The sequence below is a fragment of the Python bivittatus genome, unplaced genomic scaffold, assembly GCF_059951505.1.
Source record: "Python bivittatus isolate LINGU-HERP-01145 unplaced genomic scaffold, Pbiv_v1 ctg000610_np1212, whole genome shotgun sequence".
Taxonomy (NCBI): Eukaryota; Metazoa; Chordata; class Lepidosauria; order Squamata; family Pythonidae; genus Python; species Python bivittatus.
This window is the reverse complement of record NW_028277088.1, coordinates 34,828,191-34,847,474: the sequence shown is the minus strand read 5'-3', so window position 1 is coordinate 34,847,474 and position 19,284 is coordinate 34,828,191. Positions and strand designations below refer to the sequence as shown.

The window sequence follows — 19,284 nt, the reverse complement described above, 5'->3', positions numbered from 1 at the left end:
TATGCTTATTATTCTTAGATATATATTTCTGTACTGTGGTTTGAGAAACAACTGTTTAATAGGCAACATTTGAATAATACAAATGTGTGGTTGGTTAAAATGGATTAAGGTTTGAAGGTGGTACCAATGGGTGATATTTAATATTGAATGACGTGTATTAAGACAAATGCTTTTATATATAATTTATTTGATGTTGCAAATGCATTTATCTTGTGAGATACAGACCCCCTGATGCAAAATGAAGCATTCTGGAAAGGTTTTGAGTAAATAAATAATAAAACCACTTTGATACACAATCTAACAATATTAAATATTAAGACTTTCACATGATTGATTTTAATACTTAATTAACTTATTTAAAGTCCAATGCAACACTGTTTTGTACTGAAGATTATATTGATAGTGTTTAAAAGTTCCAAAATTTTACTAAATGGAATGAAACTAGCCACACTTCATAATCACTACATTTTACAGTTATTAGTGACAGGTTACTTGGTGACATGAGCTACTACATTATGTTTTGGAATCCAGCTGATATACTTCATTTCATTAAGCAGATTTTTTATTTGCATCATTCCATTTTAATGATCTAAAATCTGATACAGTTTATGAGAGAAAACATGCTTGCTCTGCGCTATCTAAAATATGTCAAATTGTGTATTTTTTATATATCTAAAGAAAACTCTTCCTCAGTGACAGATGGTGGTTAGTGAATTATGAAAGAAGCTTGGTAGGTGAATAAGAAAGATGCTTAGTGTTTGATGACTTTCCTTGTTTTCTGTAATAGAGGCTGAAAACTAGTGCTCCTTTCATCTATGTGGAAGAGGCTAGAGACAGGATATTTTTTGAGGGAGATTTTTACCTGCAAATTTAAAAGGTCGGTAGTATACAGGCCTGAATACATCCTTTTATTTGGCTTGTATGAGAGGTAGAGACAAACCTTTTAAAATAATCTATCCTTCTAGGAAACATACTAGCATCTGCTAATTATTACCTGGTTTTCTTGATACAGTCAATAGAAATGGAAAATGTTATGCATAATAGAGTGAAAAATTGGCTATAGGAAAATCAGAACATGCAACTAATAAATAGGAAGAGGCACAGCTAATTTTTGGAACATGGACAACATGACATCATATAGCATATAAAATAGGTGGTGAATTTAAACCAACTTATTTATTTATTTACCACCGTGAATCTGTGATTTGATCTCCTGGTAGAACTTACAAAGACCTTCTGCTAAAAGTTAGTGTGGTCAGTACTAACTTAAATACAGTGGTGCTTAGAGGTTTGTGAACCCTTTTGAATTTTCAGTATTTCTTTATAAATAGGACCTAAAACATGGTCTGTTGTCCACACAGATCCTAAAACTAGATAAAGAGAACCCAATTAAACAAATAAGTCAAAAACATTATAGTTTATTTATTTATTGAGGAAAATTATCCAAAGCTACATATTATATATAAATTATATTTACATATTAACCCTCAGTGTGACCCTCATTGTTTTCAATGTAATCAGGTAACATTTAATGATTAAAGATGTTTTAGTGACAAGCTAACTTATTGTAGTGCATGTTCTAGTAATGTTCCAGCTGTGGCCTTCCAGGTATTAGCTCAACTCTAACAACCCTAGCTAAATAAACCAGTAGTAAAGAATTTTTGAAGATATAGTTCAACAGTATAAATTCACTGTAACATTAATTAGTGATCATAGAAACCAAGGAGCTGTTGGCTACTCTTTGAAAGTTAAAGAATTTTTAAGAATTTTATTTCAATACATTCGTAATTTGGGGTTGAAGGAGTGATAGGAACTTCCACACATCTTTTTCCATTTCAGTGGCATAACAATTGAACTTTAATAATTGGTGTTAGAATATAATATTTTTATTATTGTTATTGTTGCCCTCTTCAGCCATTCTTTCTTTTATGCTGTTTCCTTTAAAATTGAACTCTTGTGGACAATTCTAAATTATTTTAAATTTTATTTTTATTTTATTTTTATTTTTTGTATGTTAGGTGAAATAATTATTAAGAATAAGATAGAAGTATTTCAGCATTATCACAACAAACTAATTACTGTTATAAAAAACAGTGTATAACTTCATTGCAGTCATTGTCCAATCACATTTGATATAAAAATAGAAAACAACATAAAAAGCATAACATTTTTTGCATAGTTACAAAACCCTAAAGTTAAGATATTTATTTTTTTGTGTGAAGCTGAGACAACTGTAAGAAATTTTGTTAATCATCTAGAGATGTAAAGTTTCCAGTCTGAATATTGGGGAAAAAAATCATCCTCAGGTCAGGTGACGCCTCTGTTAACAAGTAGGCTTATTAGGATAGGCACAAGTAGCTATAGAAAGGACATCAAAGGAACAAGTGGGGTAGAGTCTCAAATTATAAGGGCAAGTTCGTTCTGTAAAACAGGTACTGTTATAACTTCCCTCTAATACCTTAGGGCAATATATTAAAGTGGACTTGGAGAGTTATATCGAACACTTGCTTGTGTATTGTGGATCTTGCTTGTAATAATCCCATTGCCAACAGAGCTTGACATAAGAAGCCACACTGGCATACTTCATTCTGAATTCTACTTTCCAGAAAGAGGAAAAAATGTCAGAAAGGATCATGGTTGCTAAGGAGTCATTGGAACAATGAAGCCTAAACCAGAAGTACAGCTGGGAAGTATGGACACTTAATTCCAGCAGGATTATCCCAATTTCTAAATAGATTGCTGCATTTTAAATGCAGCAAGATACCCAAAACAGCACTGTTAGGAATCTGGTCTGGATAGTACAACTTTAAGGTATTATATGCACATGCCTGGGAGCTGTATAATATTGGGAGATGGATTTAGCTTTAAAGAGTTTTATGGCAGTAAGCATGTATTTGCCTCCATTAGTGTTTTCTTTAGTTTTTTAAGTATGGCATTAACACTATTGTTGGCCTTATTATAATAGATTTAATTTGTTCGTTCCTGATTTCAGAGGATTGAAATATTAGGCCAGATGTTTGAAGAATGAAACCCAATCTATATTGTTCTTGTTTATCTGCTATTGATGTTTATCATCTTTTTGTTGTTCAGTCGTTAAGTCGTGTCCGACTCTTCGTGACCCCATGAACCATATTGCACCAGGCCTTCCTGTCCTTCACTGCCTCCCTGAGTTTGCTCAGTTTCATGCTCATTGCTTCAGTGATGCTATCTCATCCTCTGCCGTCCTCTTCTCCTTTTGCCTTCAATCTTTCCCAGCATCAGGGTCTTTTCCAAAGACTCCTCTCTTCGCATTAGGTGACCAAAGTATCTGAGCTTAAGCTTCATTATCAGTCCTTCCAATGAGCAATCAGGTTGATTTCCTTTAAGATTGACTGGTTTGACCTCCTAGCAGTCCAGGGGACTCTTAAGAGTCTTCTCCAGCTCCACAGTTCAAAGGCATCAATTCTTTGGCGCTCAGCCTTCTTTATAGTCCAGCTCTCACAGCCAAACATTACTACTGGAAAAACCATAGCTTGGACTATGCGGATCTTTGTCAGCAGGGTGACGTCTCTGCTTTTTAATATGCATCTAGGTTTGTCATAGCTTTCCTCCCAAGGAGCAAGCATCTTTTAATTTCATGGCTGCAGTCTCTGTCTGCGGTGATCTTGAAGCCCAAATAAATGAAGTCTGTTACTGCTTCCATTTCTACCCCTTCTATTTGCCAGGAATTGATGGGTCCAGATGCCATGATCTTAGTTTTTTTAATGTTGAGTTTCAAGCCAGCTTTTGCACTTTCCTCTTTCACCCTCATCAAGAGGCTCTTTAGTTCTTATTCACTTTCTGCCATTAGGGTGGTATCGTCCGCATATCTGAGGTTATTGATGATTCTCCCTGCAATCTTAATTCCGGCTTGTGATTCTTCCAGCCTGGCATTTCTCATGATATTCTCTGCATATAGTTTAAATAAGCAGGGTGACAGTATACAGCCTTCTTGTACTCCTTTCCCTATTTTGAACCAATCGGTTGATCTGTGACCAGTTCTAACTGTTGCTTCTTGGCCCACATACAGATTTCTCAGGAGACAGGTAAGATAGTCTGGTACCCCCATCTCTTTAAGAATTTGCCACAGTTTGTTGTGATCCACACAATCAAAGGCTTTTGCATAGTCAATGAAGGAGAAGTAGATGTTTTTCTGGAACTCTCGTGCTTTCTCCATGATCCAGCGAATGTTGGCAATTTGATCTCTTTATGTCATCTAGGTCCCTTTAAAAAAACACACAATTTTGGACTTGTAGTAGTTTATTACAGTCAGGTCCAGAAATATTGGGACATCGACACAATTCTAACATCTTTGGCTCTATACACCACCACAATGGATTTGGAATGAAACAAACACAATGTGCCTTAACTGCAGACTGTCAGCTTTAATTTGAGGGTATGTACATCCAACTCAGGTGAACGGTGTAGGAATTACAACAGTTTGCATATGTGCCTCCCACTTGTTAAGGGACCAAAAGTAATGGGACAGAATAATAATCATAAATCAAACTTTCCCTTTTTAATACTTGGTTGCAAATCCGTTGCAGTCAATCACAGCCTGAAGCCTGGAACGCATAGACATCACCAGACGCTGGGTTTCGTCCCTGGTGATGCTCTGCCAGGCCTCTACTGCAACTGTCTTCAGTTCCTGCTTGTTCTTGGGGCATTTTCCCTTCAGTTTTGTCTTCAGCAAGTGAAATGCATGCTCAATGGGATTCAGGTCAGGTGATTGACTTGGCCATTGCATAACATTCCACTTCTGTCCCTTCAAAAACTCTTTGGTTGCTTTTGCAGTATGCTTTGGGTCATTGTCCATATGTACTGTGAAGCGCCGTCCAATGAGTTCTGCAGCATTTGGCTGAATGTGAGCAGATAATATTGCCCAAAACACTGCAGAATTCATCCTGCTGCTTTTGTCAGCAGTCACATCATCAATAAATACAAGAGAACCAGTTCCATTGGCAGCCATACATGCCCACGCCATGACACTACCACCACCATGCTTCACTGATGAGGTGGTATGCTTAGGATCATGAGCAGTTCCTTTCCTTCTCCATACTCTTCTCTTCCCATCACTCTGGTACAAGTTGATCTTGGTCTCATCTGTCCATAGGATGTTGTTCCAGAACTGTGAAGGCTTTTTTAGATGTCGTTTGGCAAACTCTAATCTGGCCTTCCTGTTTTTGAGGCTCACCAATGGTTTACATCTTGTGGTGAACCCTCTGTATTCACTCTGGTGAAGTCTTCTTTTGATTGTTGACTTTGACACACATACACCTACCTCCTGGAGAGTGTTCTTGATCTGGCCAACTGTTGTGAAGGGTGTTTTCTTCACCAGGGAAAGGATTCTTCGGTCATCCACCACAGTTGTTTTCCGTTGTCTCCCGGGTCTTTTGGTGTTGCTGAGCTCACCGGTGCGTTCCTTCTTTTTGAGAATGTTCCAAACAGTTGTTTCGGCCACGCCTAATGTTCTTGCTATCTCTCTGATGGGTTTGTTTTGTTTCTTCAGCCTAATGATGGCTTGCTTCACTGATAGTGACAGCTCTTTGGATCTCATCTTGAGAGTTGACAGCAACAGATTCCAAATGCAAATAGCACACTTGAACTGAACTCTGGGCCTTTTATCTGCACATTGTAATTGGGGTACTGAGGGAATATCACACACCTGGCCATGGAACAGCTGAGAAGCCAATTGTCCCATTACTTTTGGTCCCTTAACAAGTGGGGGGCACATATGCAAACTGTTGTAATTCCTACACCGTTCACCTGAGTTGGATGTACATACCCTCAAATTAAAGCTGACAGTCTGCACTTAAGGCACATTGTGTTTGCTTCATTCCAAATCCATTGTGGTGGTGTATAGAGCCAAAGATGTTAGAATTGTGTCGATGTCCCAATATTTCTGGACCTGACTCTATGTGCTTTTCCTACAATAGACCACTAGGGCATTCTAAGAAAGAATAGTCACACAGTCAGGATAAAGAACCCTAACTAAATATACTGTTAGTTTAGGAGGGGAAAATTCTGTTTTAAGTTAATATGATGACAGCTCATTTCCAATAAATGTTAAAGGGGCCAGAATACATCCCTGTTCTTCTAAACTGATATAGTAGCAGCATACTAGCACATCTAACTTATGGGTGGGGGGAGAGAATATAGAGATAATCAATTTAGAATTGCTAATTAGTATTGTAGCTATGTCCACCAAAAGCAATAATTAACTTTTTGTAATTGATGAGAAGCTCTTATGAAACTTGCAAAAATATACAAAAGTCCCCAAAATACTTACTTAAAATATAAAGTTTCCTTCAGTTCAAGCTCAACTGGTGATCTGTGTGGATGTAGTTATTAACTTTTCTTGAGTGTAATGCAGAAGTGGTCATTAAAAGATTGTATGTGTTTGTATGAGAGGTGAAGAAAAATTAAATATTGGGACATGCTTCATAAAGCAGATGTGTGTGTAAAAATACACATTTCTCATAATCTTTTGAACTAAACTAGTAGCTAATAATATGATTAATCATTAGTAGCTGTGCCATGCATAAACGAATAAGCATTTTCCAAATGAAATACTGCATTTTCTGAAGTCTTTACACCTCAATACAATTTAAATAGCAGGTAGTTATGATTAACCATTTGCTTTTGATTTTTCATCCAGATAATTTCATCTTATAGGACGTGCCAAGTCTCAATATGTATCATTCCATTTCTGGAGCTAGCCATCCTCTGCAAACTGAAGAGCAGGAAATAGGCATTGATCCCCTTCAGAGTTACGGGAACAAGCCTGATGAAGGTGAGTTTATAATTTCTGTACTCTACTTGCAATTTAATCTTTGAAGAGTCTCAGGATGTCACCTTCTTTTTGATACATTACAGGGTTTTTTTGTTTGTTTTATTTTCAAATCAGTATAATTTGTAATAAGCGTTTCATTTTTTATGTATAGAACAGTCAGGCATTATTAAAACGGAGAAGTCGAGTTAAAATTAGACTTTGAAATACTACTCAAATGGTTTATTCACTGTTACCCTTCCCAGTCATTTACCAAATAATTATTTCAGCATCAGAATATTGGCATTCAAAATAGCTTTTACTAAGTGTCTACAAAGATGAACTCCTTAGTCATTTTTTCTTCCTTCCTTGATTTCTTGCTACTTTCTGTTAGTGTTCTGTATTTGCTGACATAAATATTTAGTGTGAAATGTTCTTAAGGGCATTCCTGATACAATCCAGACAACTCTTTCCCATCTCCTTTTACCTTCAGCAGGTTAAAAAACAAGCAGTTCATATCCCCATCCTAACAGGTTATGATTATGATTTTGTGTAAGTATTTTATAGTATATACCCTGTTTAAATTATTTATCCCACCTGAGTCAGGAGACAGTCACTAATTTAAAATCAATTATTAAATAATAATAATAATTATTATTATTATTATTCAATAATATTTGAAGCTTGTTACAAAGAAACAGCACAAGTATTAAATGATGCCAATATTGTAATATCAAATATAAGCACCAGTTCACTGCAAGAGACAAACCTGTAATGTAAAGCACGGCTGCAGTTATAACTGAATACCTTGGATGCAAAATCAACAAACAAAAAAAAAAGCCAAACAGTGCACCACCAAAATGGAAGAAATCAGGTTGAAAATAAGATCAGCATACTAAAATCAGATGCAAGTAAGCTAGAACACATGAAAGAAAAGTAGCTGAAGAACAAAAAGACCAAAGACTACCTCATCAAGAAATATCACCTAGAAACAAGATCAAGGAAGCACTGGAAATAATAAAGCAGCAAATAACAGCCATAGTCAAGAAGACCAGCAGATACGAAGTTTGAATTGTATGCTACAGGTAGAATCTCCAATTTCAGTGGAATCAGAAATGTTTTTACTAATTCATCAATGGAGAGACTGCAATGAACCAGTCAACACCTGACAAAGAAGAAACAGTGTAGTTCTGGGTGCAGCTATGAGACAACCCGAAGAAATATAAGAATGCAGCTTGGATAAAGGAGGTAGATAAGAATAAAAAAGCTGAAGTGAAAGAACTTGTAATAACAGTAGAAATGGTGGAGAAAAGGGTAAGGGAGATCAAGAATTGTCAGCACTAGGTGAGGATGAACTGCATGTTTTTTTTGTTGTTGTTGAAACATCTGACTGGTCTGCATCCACTCATTGCCAAGCAGTTTAACAACATACTGCAAGGAGATGAAATTGAAGATTGGTTAACATCTGGCAAAACCTACCTGATAATGAATGATCCAACAAAAGGGGCAGCACCAGGCAACTACAGGCCAATTACCTGCTTACCAACAATTTTCAGATTGCTAACTGGTGTGGTAGCTGATGCATTCCAACAGCATCTAGTTAAAAACAAGTTATTTCCATCTGAGCAGAAAGGAAACCACCCAAACAGCAGAGGGACAAAAGATCAGCTCCTGATTGACAAGGTGATTTTGGAAAACTGTAAGAGAAGGAAGACCAACCTGAATTACATTTGACTTCCTGCCACATGATTGGATAATTAAGTGCCTAGAAATTATAGGAGTCAGTAGAAACATCTTTGTGCAAAGATCAATGATACAGTGGAAGACACAGTTGCTGGTCAATGGTGATAGACTGGGAGAAGTTAACATCTTTCAGGAATCTTTCAAGGAGACTCACTATCACCACTCCATTCATTGATTCCTCTGTCAACACTGACCAAGTCAGGCCATGGCTATCAAATATCAAAAACATCTGCCAGGTTATCCCACCTCCTTTACATGGATGATCTGAAGCTGTATGGAAAAACACCATCTGAAATGGAATCTTTCTTTGGCAAAAGAAAGCAAAGATAGTACCAATAGTAATAGGTGCCTTGGGTACAATCACTAAACATGTGGAGCACCACTTGAAAACCATCGGCTTTGACAAAATCGCCATCAGTCAGTTGCAAAAGACAGCTTTACTTGGAACAGTTTACATCCTGTGGTGATACTTTTAAAACCATCAAACAACATCGGCCTATCCCAGGACCTTGGGAAGGACTTGATAGGTGGATAAAAATGCCAAATCCAGTCTAAACTGGCTGACTATATGACGACAGCAATAATAATAAACTGTAATATGGGACTAGGAAATGTTTGACTCTACAGATGATATTGAACTAGAGCTCCCAGCATCCCACACATTTGCCCATGCTGGCTTGCTGTTCCGAGTCTCACTTCAGTATTATCTGGAAGGCTAGATGTTTTCTAGCCCTCTGTTATAGAGAACAGCTTTCTTAGCATATAGAGTGTAACATAATGTTTATAGACACCCCTTTCTGATGATCTGCTGAATGTACAGTTAGGGAGTTTCTCATATTGGATTCACACATCTATGTGCACATGCACCCAGGATCTTTATGTGCAGGGACTATATTCTGTGATTAGCTAGAAAAGAGCAACATTTACATTTTAGCCATATCACACAACGTTCATTTTGAAATTATTTCTTCATATACTTATACCTTTATTTTTTCAGTCAAGAATGCATGTGTCAGAAATAGTTCTATGGGGTAACTTTGTATTATTTCCAGATTACCCTCTTTGAATCAGACATTGTGTGTGTGTGTGTGTATCAGCCACCTCAGCTAGGGGGGCTGGACTAAAAGACAGCACTGAAGCACTGATCATAGCAGCACAAGAACAGGCAGTAAGCACCAGATCCATAGAAGCAGGGGTCTACCACACTAGACAGGACGAAGGTGCGGATTGTGCAAAGAAGCCTCAGAGATAGTCCAACACATAGTGGCAGGCTGTAAGATGCAGCCAGGAACAGCATACACTGAATGGGACAACCAAGTAGCTGGCATTGTGTACAGGAACATCTGCACAGTGTATGGGCTAGACCCTCCCAAGTCCAGATGGGAGATTCCGCAGAAGGTTGTGGAGAATAACAGGGCTAAGATCCTGTGGGACTTCCAGATCCAGACTGACAGTCAGGTACTGGCCAATCAACCAGACATCGTGGTAGTAGACAAGGATCAGAAGACAGCAGTGGTGATAGATGTAGCAGTGCCAAGTGACAGCAACATCAGGAAGAAAGTGTATGAGAAACTGGAGAAGTACCAGGGCCTGAAGGAGAAACTAGAGAGGATGTGGAAAGTAAAGGCCAAAGTGGTCCCAATAGTGCTAGGAGCACTCATGGCTGTGACTCCTAAGCTGGGAGAGTGGCTCCAACAGATCCCAGGAACAACATCAGAGCTCTGTGTCCAGAAGAGTGCAGTGGTAGGAACAGCTTAGATACCGCTCAGAACCCTCAAACTCTCAGACCTCTGGTAGAGGACTCGAGATTGAGGAAGACATATACCATCCATAGGGGTGAGAAAGGAATTTATTTTTATTTTTATATATATCAGTCACCATATATATATAAACACACAGATGAAGATGGTTTTAGATATGACATGCCATGAATGTCACTTTTTTGTATCAGTATGCAACATTTATAATAGTGACTATCTCTACATTTTGAAATTATGGTATAATTAGCTCATTTTCTACATGTAAATATTGTTAACTTTAGGAAGTGCCTATTTCCTTGCATCTGAATTATCTAAAATCAGCAATGTTCAAAATTTAGTGGGTCTCTCAAAGTTATTATATTTTATACTTCAATTTATTTTCTATTACGTGTCTAACATAAAAATATTTTAAAGCTAAAATATTGGAGAAAGTTTGTTTTTTCAGCCAACGTTAAAGAAAAATTGAAAGTGTTTTATTTAGAATTTAAAAAATCGGTATCTTTGAACATTTTAGCTGTGATTCATAATTTTTAACTTCATACAGCAAGTTTAATGTATTGAATTCTTTTTTTGTTTGTTTGCTTGTTTCTTTTTCTTTTTTTTTTCTTTGTGCCCAGGAGCAATTAGTTACCTAGATAGGGAAAGACTTTCTAGGTTTTTTTTTTTAACTTTAACATTGCTGTGACATACAAAGTTATTAGTATTTGAATTGATGTTTAAAAGAGCCATTAATTCATTTACCCCAAATGTTCATTAACAATGTAAATGTATGCTGATGTTCTATGAGACAAGGAAGTGACTAATGACTCTTCGCACTAACAACACTTAAAATGAATAGAAACTTAAGATAGCTAATCTTGAAGTAATCAAGACCCTCATTCAGCTTGGCATCTCTGTATGCTCTAAAACAGCTGTCAACTGTTAAAAATATATACACAACACACAGATATGCACATGCAAAGATAGACATATGTAAATACATGGTTCCCCAAAGTCATAAAGGTTACCAACCATGGTACTTTTTTACATTCTATATGTAAATATTTTATATAAAGCATCTATTTCATCTCCATGACTTTTTTACAGTGAAACACAGACTGCATTTTAATCTGATGCCATATGCAGCCAAGATTCAAAATCTTCCAGTTTTATACTATTATTTAAAATAAAGCATGCTGTGGATATTGAGTGTGGGATGGACTTTAGTGTAATTTTCTTAGCACAAATGCCATAACTCAGAAATTCAGTATTAAATGGCTACAATTGCTCTATAAAAAAAATAGGAATGAACTTCTTACATTGCATAAAAGCCCTCCACTGTTGATATGCTATGATGCATTTAGGTAACAGATTAAATTAGTCTCTGTATTAGTGGGGCAAAAAAGTATTTAGTCAGCCACCAATTGTGCAAGTTCTCCCACTTAAAAAGATGAGAGAGGCCTGTAATTTTCATCATAGGTATACCTCAACTATGAGAGACAAAATGGGGGAAAAAATCCAGAAAATCACATTGTCTGATTTTTAAAGAATTTATTTGCAAATCATGGTGGAAAATAAGTATTTGGTCACCTACAAACAAGCAAGATGTCTGGCTCTCACAGACCTGTAACTACTTCTTTAAGAGGCTCCTCTGTCCTCCACTCGTTACCTGTAGTAATGGCACCTGTTTGACCTTGTTATCAGTGTAAAAGACACCTGTCCACAACCTCAAACAGTCACACTCCAAACTCCACTATGGCCAAGACCAAAGAGCTGTCGAAGGACACCAGAAACAAAATTGTAGACCTGCACCAGGCTGGGAAGACTGAATCTGCAATAGGCAAGCAGCTTGGTGTGAAGAAATCAACTGTGGGAGCAATAATTAGAAAATGGAAGACATACAAGACCACTGATAATCTCCCTCGATCTGGGGCTCCACGCAAGATCTCACCCCGTGGGGTCAAAATGATCACAAGAACGGTGAGCAAAAATCCCAGAACCACACAGGGGGATCTAGTGAATGACCTGCAGAGAGCTGGGACCAAAGTAACAAAGGCTACCATCAGTAACACACTACGCCGCCAGGGACTCAAATCCTGCAGTGCCAGATGTGTCCCCCTGCTTAAGCCAGTACATGTCTGGGCCCGTCTGAAGTTTGCTAGAGAGCATTTGGATGATCCAGAAGAGGATTGGGAGAATGTCATATGGTAAGATGAAACCAAAGTAGAATGTTTTGGTCTAAACTCGTTGTGTTTGGAGGAGAGAGAATGCTGAGTTGCATCCAAAGAACACCATACCTACTGTGAAGCATGGGGGTGGAAACATCATGCTTTGGGGCTGTTTTTCTGCAAAGGGACCAGGACGACTGATCCGTGTAAAGGAAAGAATGAATGGAGCCATGTATCGTGAGACTTTGAGTGAACACCTCCTTCCATCAGCAAGGGCATTGAAGATGAAACGTGGCTGGGTCTTTCAGCATGACAATGATCCCAAACACACCGCCCGGGCAACGAAGGAGTGGCTTCGTAAGAAGCATTTCAAGGTCCTGGAGTGGCCTAGCCAGTCTCCAGATCTCAACCCCATGGAAAACCTTTGGAGGGAGTTGAAAGTCCGTGTTGCCCAGCGACAGCCCGAAAACATCACTGCTCTAGAGGAGATCTGCATGGAGGAATGGGCCAAAATACCAGCAACAGTGTGTGAAAACCTTGTGAAGACTTACAGAAAACATTTGACCTCTGTCATTGCCAACAAAGGATATATAACAAAGTATTGAGATGAACTTTTGATATTGACCAAATACTTATTTTCCACCATGATTTGCAAATAAATTCTTTAAAAATCAGACAATGTGATTTTCTGGATTTTTTCCTTCATTTTGTCTCTCATAGTTGAGGTATACCTATGATGAAAATTACAGGCCTCTCTCATCTTTTTAAGTGGGAGAACTTGCACAATTGGTGGCTGACTAAATACTTCTTTGCCCCACTGTAGTCTGATAATTAGGAATTTGTGGCTTGATAGTAATGTATTTAACCTAGATAGAAAAGATAAGTTCAGTATCAGCTCCGATATAGATAGTATAGCTTTCATTGATTGAGGGCCAAACCACATGGGAAAAAACATGCTAAAATTGACTATTTATGTTGAAGAAAAAGCTCTCTTCTCTGCTTCACAAAACAGTATTGAAGTTATGGCCTATTATTATGGCAAAGTGAGATCATAGCAGGATTTCTGTGTTTGTGATTTGAGTAGCAAAGAACTCACTGTTCAAGAACGTTCAGTTGACCTCTTTTAGATTAAATATCTCAAGATTGAAACCCTGTGAGTGAGTCTCCCTCAAAGCTTTTCTTCTAAATATTGCTTTATAATAACCCAGTCTAAAATATCATTTTGAAATGTAGACTGGAGTCAGCATATTAAAAGCAAACATTCATGTTGTATCATTGGATCTTTATACTATAATACTATAAACTTCTATAGCATTGAATGGTCTTTTTATAAGTATCCCATGAGCCTTTACCATTTATTTAATTTAATTTATTTAAATGTAAATAGAGTATTTGTTCCATTTGTTTCAGTGGATTATAACATAAAATAGGTCTCTTGATTCATCTTTTTTTAAATGCACTGGTAATTGCAAATCATATTCTTTTTAATCATTAGCTAAGAAGTCATCATTAGATCGGTCCTGTATCTGAGAGAATTGAGATGATATTCTAAATACGTTTAGTATATCTACATGTATATAATGTGTTTATAGTATAGAGAAACTTTACTGTCTTGAGTATATGTCTGAGGTTTGTCACTTTCATCTTCTAGATTGAATAGTACTTTTGCATCTAGTGTAGAATTTAAGTCTGTTCATATATATCCCATGGATTTTATAATATTCTTGACTAAACCATTTTGGCTGCCTTGATTCTCTTTGGTATAAGAGGGGAGAGGAAGAATCTCTGTCAGGATTTCTAGATTCTGTTATTATACTGTGCATCAATAAAATAGAGTTCCTTTGCAGAATCTGTTTCCTGACTTTGTCTACCTTGAAGGTCTGACTTAGGCTGTTCCATGTCTTCACCAGTAGAGAAGAAGCATACTGGCCAAAGCAGTTGGATAAGGAATAAAAAACTTCAAAAATGCAAACCCATCTAATGTGGCTCTTAAGACTTGAAAAAAATATTTTCTGTCCTGATTAATATTTTATTATAATCTTGATTCTGATTTTTATATTTCTGTGATCACATCTTAAGCTAATTTAATGTATATTTCTGAGGTTTGGTCTATGAGCCAAACATTCAGTTCTGCTATGCAAGAGATAGATATGCACACAAAACTTCCTTTTTTTAAGCCATCGGGTAGTTGATTCCTAAAAAACATGCTATTATTCCAGATATATTTCCTTGCTTGATGTGGTTATGGAAATAGATCATTGGAGTTGCTTTAGTCATAGGGCCAATTAGAAAAGGTAAGAATTAAACAAGGAAATTTTATTTTAATTTGATAGATATTAAAAATATATCTCAAAATATTTGTTTGGATTAGGAAGCTGTGAGTTATGAACAATTAAGACTTGAGTAGAACATTCACTACTGAAACTTACTCAGTCTGCTTTATTTTATTCGCTCTAAATAGCATCAAAACTTCCTTCTGTTTCATCCAACACCAGATGCTACTTAGCAAGCTTTTAATAGTCATTTATTAATAATAGCTTCTGTGTAGTTTGATTTTACTTGAACAGCTACAGATTTCTAGTGACAAAGGCCATTGGAATATCACTTCTCCGCTTATGTCTGGTAATAATTATTCCTGTCACTTGCTTCTTAAATAGTGTTCTCCTGTTTTGTAGTCACTTGAATATTTTCATGTATAGTGAAATTACAGCTATAAAACACAGTGAGCAACTTTTCTTTTCTTTTTTTTTTCAAGAATTAACATAGTTTAAATAATACCTTTAAATATATCTAAACTAATTTATCAACTCTCCTATCACTTGTTAGGTCATACTTCGATATTTTGGTTTTGAAGATGCTGCATTTGAAATCAGCTGATAAGCTTAAGTACCTATTTACTTTTGATTACTGATGCTAGGAATTATAAGTCCAATTTTGGCAATTTTAAAAATTCCAGTAGTAATAGTGGAATGATTAAATGTAGAATTGACAGATATTTATAACTTAAACTTCTTAGTGATCTTTTTGTACATTAAAAACTTGAATGTTTTTAAAACAACACCAGCCCTGACATTTGTAAAGAATATTTAACAGGTATCATCACCGTTTATTGCTATCAGCAAAAATAGTATATTATGTCCCTCAGTTCTGGATTCATAAATAGTAGGCCGTGTAGAGAATCATCATAAAATTGATGTATGCTTGAAAACATCCAGTAATAAAATTCCTGTTGCAGTTCTTTCAGTTTATATATGTAATTTATATAAATGTAAATATTTCTCCTATGAAGTAAAGTAGAATGAATTATTTAACAATGGTAGTTGGTAATGGTAGTTTGCCCATCAAAACTTCTGCTTCTTAAGTTTGGAGTTCTCATCTGCAATCCTCTTGTTCATATAATCTATATAATGGTAAGTAAAGTTCTAACACCTATGTTATTAAATTATTGATTAAAATAATATTTTATTTTTGAGGGTTTTTTCTTGACAGCTCAGATTCTTCAAATTCTAGAGAAATCAATCTGTTGTCATGATTGTTTTGAGAACTAAATATAGCTTTCTCACAAGTTTTCTGTTCCTCCAGTTAAAAATACAGTTACAATAGATTGGTTGTAATTTTTAAATTAAGTTTGCTACAGATGTGCAAATAAAAAAATGAAAAAAGATTTGAGCCCGTTCTTTATGTACTTAGTAGTATCATCTAGTCTCAAATTGTCAATCCATTTTGATACAAAAATCTGTTCCAAGAAAATAAAATCAGATGCCTTGGATTTGAACCTGATTTGTCATAAATATTTAAATTGTAATTCAGAAGACTAAATATAGGCGTTGAACCTATTCTAAATCCTTATCGTCCAATATCTTAATTTTTTCAATATAACTACATCAAGACATGTAACATGAAGAAATACAAGATAATGATAACACGTACCTGATGGTTTCTTGCCATTTTCAACAAGGTGTATATTATTTATGGGCAATATGGCTTTTTTTAACAAAGAAAAATCTGCCTATGCTTGTATTGCCATTTTTATAAACAAAACAGCTGATAGTTTAATGAATACCATACTGAGGGCCATGTAGGACATAAGGCAAATTAAGCAGGTTACAAACGGCCCATCTTCTATTTAGATACAGGAGATCTTCCCAGTCCGAATAATTAGTTGTACTAATCAGACAAGCTGACAGTCAGAAACAGAAGGAGACCATTTGTATCAATTTGAACAACATAGCTGGTAATGAAATGAAATAGCCACATTGGATAGTTTTCACCTCTACTTTGAATTATATTGTTTTAATGGATGCTTATATTTCTATTTTAAAAATCCATACATTTAACGAAAGCTCACTATTGGATAAAAATTAAGTGGAAAAAAAATGATATTGTGTATAAATAAATACAAATAATTATAAATAAGGATAGAAATATAGGATATGCATAAAATGGAACATAGGTATATTGTAAACCTAGTTTTTTTCCCAAAATAAATGCTTTTTGGACACAAGCAAAATTTAAATTTTAGTAGCATAGTTTCAGTAGATTGTGTATTTTCTTCAATAAGTCTTTTTGTACTTTAGCAATTCATCTAGGAGAACTAGAATACAGTATATTGACAAAAAAAAAGTGAGCAAATGTGTTCTGTTTTCATATTTGTATGTGTATTTATATATGTACGTGTGTGTGTGTGCATGAAAGCACAACAAATATAAATAGCATTGATTTTCCTTAAAAAGTAAAAAATAGTATCTTGTTGGATGGAAATTCTGAGACTTGAAGTCTAATACATCTGGAATAAATCAAGTTGGAGAAAGATGATTTAGTATTTTATTGATAGATTTTTAGAAGAAATAATCTTATTTTCATCTAAAGTTTTTCTTTACCATTCTATGAAAAAAATCCAGATGAAATCCTTGCTTTGTTCCCATATATTGCTGTAAGATAGCCATGATATATATATGCTTGTGTGCATGTTTTATTAAAAGTTTAAGATGGACATTTTCTAAAGTTCATCCTAATTAGCCAATAATGTGTTTAATTTTTATCTGATTTTCAGATTTGTTCATACCTCTGAACAGTAATCACATAGTTGTATTGTCTGAAAATACAGAACCATCAGCTGCAGAATATATAGCAGCTGATATTTAAATTTCCCTTATATGTTTTTTTGTTATTTTTATAGAAGTAAAATCTGTTCATCAAGACAATTTTTTACTTTTACATACTTACACTTAAGGAAAGATTTGAATATCTTCTCCTTTGTGACTCCAGAATAACATTGGTATTAATGAAATTCTTGGAGTATACTGGTCCTTGGTAGCTCTGTTTTTATTGCTAGATATATTACAACATGAAGGTTGAGGGATATTACTAAATATTAAGCTTCTGAAGCTGAGACATCATCTCTTTCTCTAGTGTATTTATTTAGATCCTTGTATCAACAGCCTACACTCAATAACAATAACAGTTTCAGCTGCAGAAGCAGGTTTTGCTTACTGAATGGGAGAACAGTGTCTTTTCTTGGCTGCACTGTTGCATACGTTTACTTGCTGGGGCTAAGAAGGGGTTGCAGTGTTGTGCACAATCAAGAGTACTTTAGGATCATTAGATAGTGCTGTAATATTGAACAAGCATTAGAACAACATCTAAGTTTATAAAACTCAGTTTTATTAGATTATTAATTACTAAATTATGTCTCCTCTTGATCCACTCACATGATCACTCATACAGCAGGGAGTTTTAATTTGAGGGTACAGTGGAATTCATCAGAAGCCAGGGCTCTGGGGTACTTTCATAGTCTGTTGGTTAGCTACAGCTTATGTTGTAATTGTAACTTAGAGCAAATTCTTTAGTTTGCAAATTGTAAGCCTTTCTTCTGGGTATCTCAGTGTTTCTTATAATCCTTCCTTGACAACTTAGTGACATCCTTTCAGTTTCCAGCTGATCCATTTCTTCATATAGTTCTTTTATTTGCTAGGTTATGACCACCCTCTTGCCCATTCTATTGTCACCTATACAATTTTTTATTCATTCTCCATTCATAATCTAAAAATTATGCCATTGTGTTTGTACTAGAAATAATAAATGTAGGTGCTGCAGTAATAGTTATAAATGAATATCTGTGTTTATAGAAATTAAAACAAGAAATAATTATTGCAACCACTGATAAGTAGTGTATGGATGATTCATAATACAAGCAGAAGAGATCATCTCATTGTACACAAGTGGAAGCTCAATGCAATTTTGGATTTTATGAAAATTGTTGAAATAAGGTGATCACTTTTAAAAAGCTCCCAAGAGTGACCACACTGTACAATAAACAATTTGGAATCAGCCATTATTAATTATTAAATTATGTCTCCTCTTGATCCACTCACATGATCACTCATACAGCAGAGAGTTTTAATTTGAGGGTACAGTGGAATTCATCTGGGTATCTCTGGGTATAATTCAGAGTAATTGGCTTTCTCAGAATGTCTGCTAGCATGTAGAACATATGATGGTTTCATACAATGAAATAGATAGAAGTTATTTAAACTGGTATCTGATTCATTTCTCAGAAACTGGATTTTTCTCATGAATACAGTGTCATTTTCATTTGCAAATGATATACCCAGACCCATTTTCATACTGAAAGTTTGAAAGATGTCTCTTTTTCATCAAATACATGTGTTGTTGATACATTAACATCAGTTTTGAGATATGCATGATTAATACAAAAGCTTTTCTTCTCATGTCCAAAAAAAGATTTAATCAGTATAGTTGATGAACTGATTGATAGCACAAGCTAGGGCTAATGTTTTCCATTTACCATATTGAACATTTATAACACTTCATAGTGTTCAGAACA

The 19,284-nt window shown here is 35.5% G+C and overlaps 1 protein-coding gene across 7 annotated transcripts in view; it reads left to right on the top strand.

The window, feature by feature from the left end:
* The window catches only part of TBC1D5 (TBC1 domain family member 5), a 294,380-nt gene that overhangs the window by 84,036 nt on the left and 191,060 nt on the right, over positions 1-19,284 (top strand). For 4 of the 7 annotated variants that reach the window (XM_088150764.1, XM_088150760.1, XM_088150761.1 and 1 more), the window contains one exon: positions 6,677-6,811. The exons of 1 other annotated variant lie outside the window; for it this stretch is intronic. In XM_088150764.1, the coding sequence (XP_088006890.1) occupies positions 6,712-6,811 (100 nt within the window). In that variant the 5' untranslated portion in view covers positions 6,677-6,711. Of the gene's footprint in view, positions 1-6,676; positions 6,812-19,284 lie in introns of those variants that run through there. 2 more of the 7 variants (XM_088150762.1, XM_088150766.1) reach the window with 2 other exon arrangements.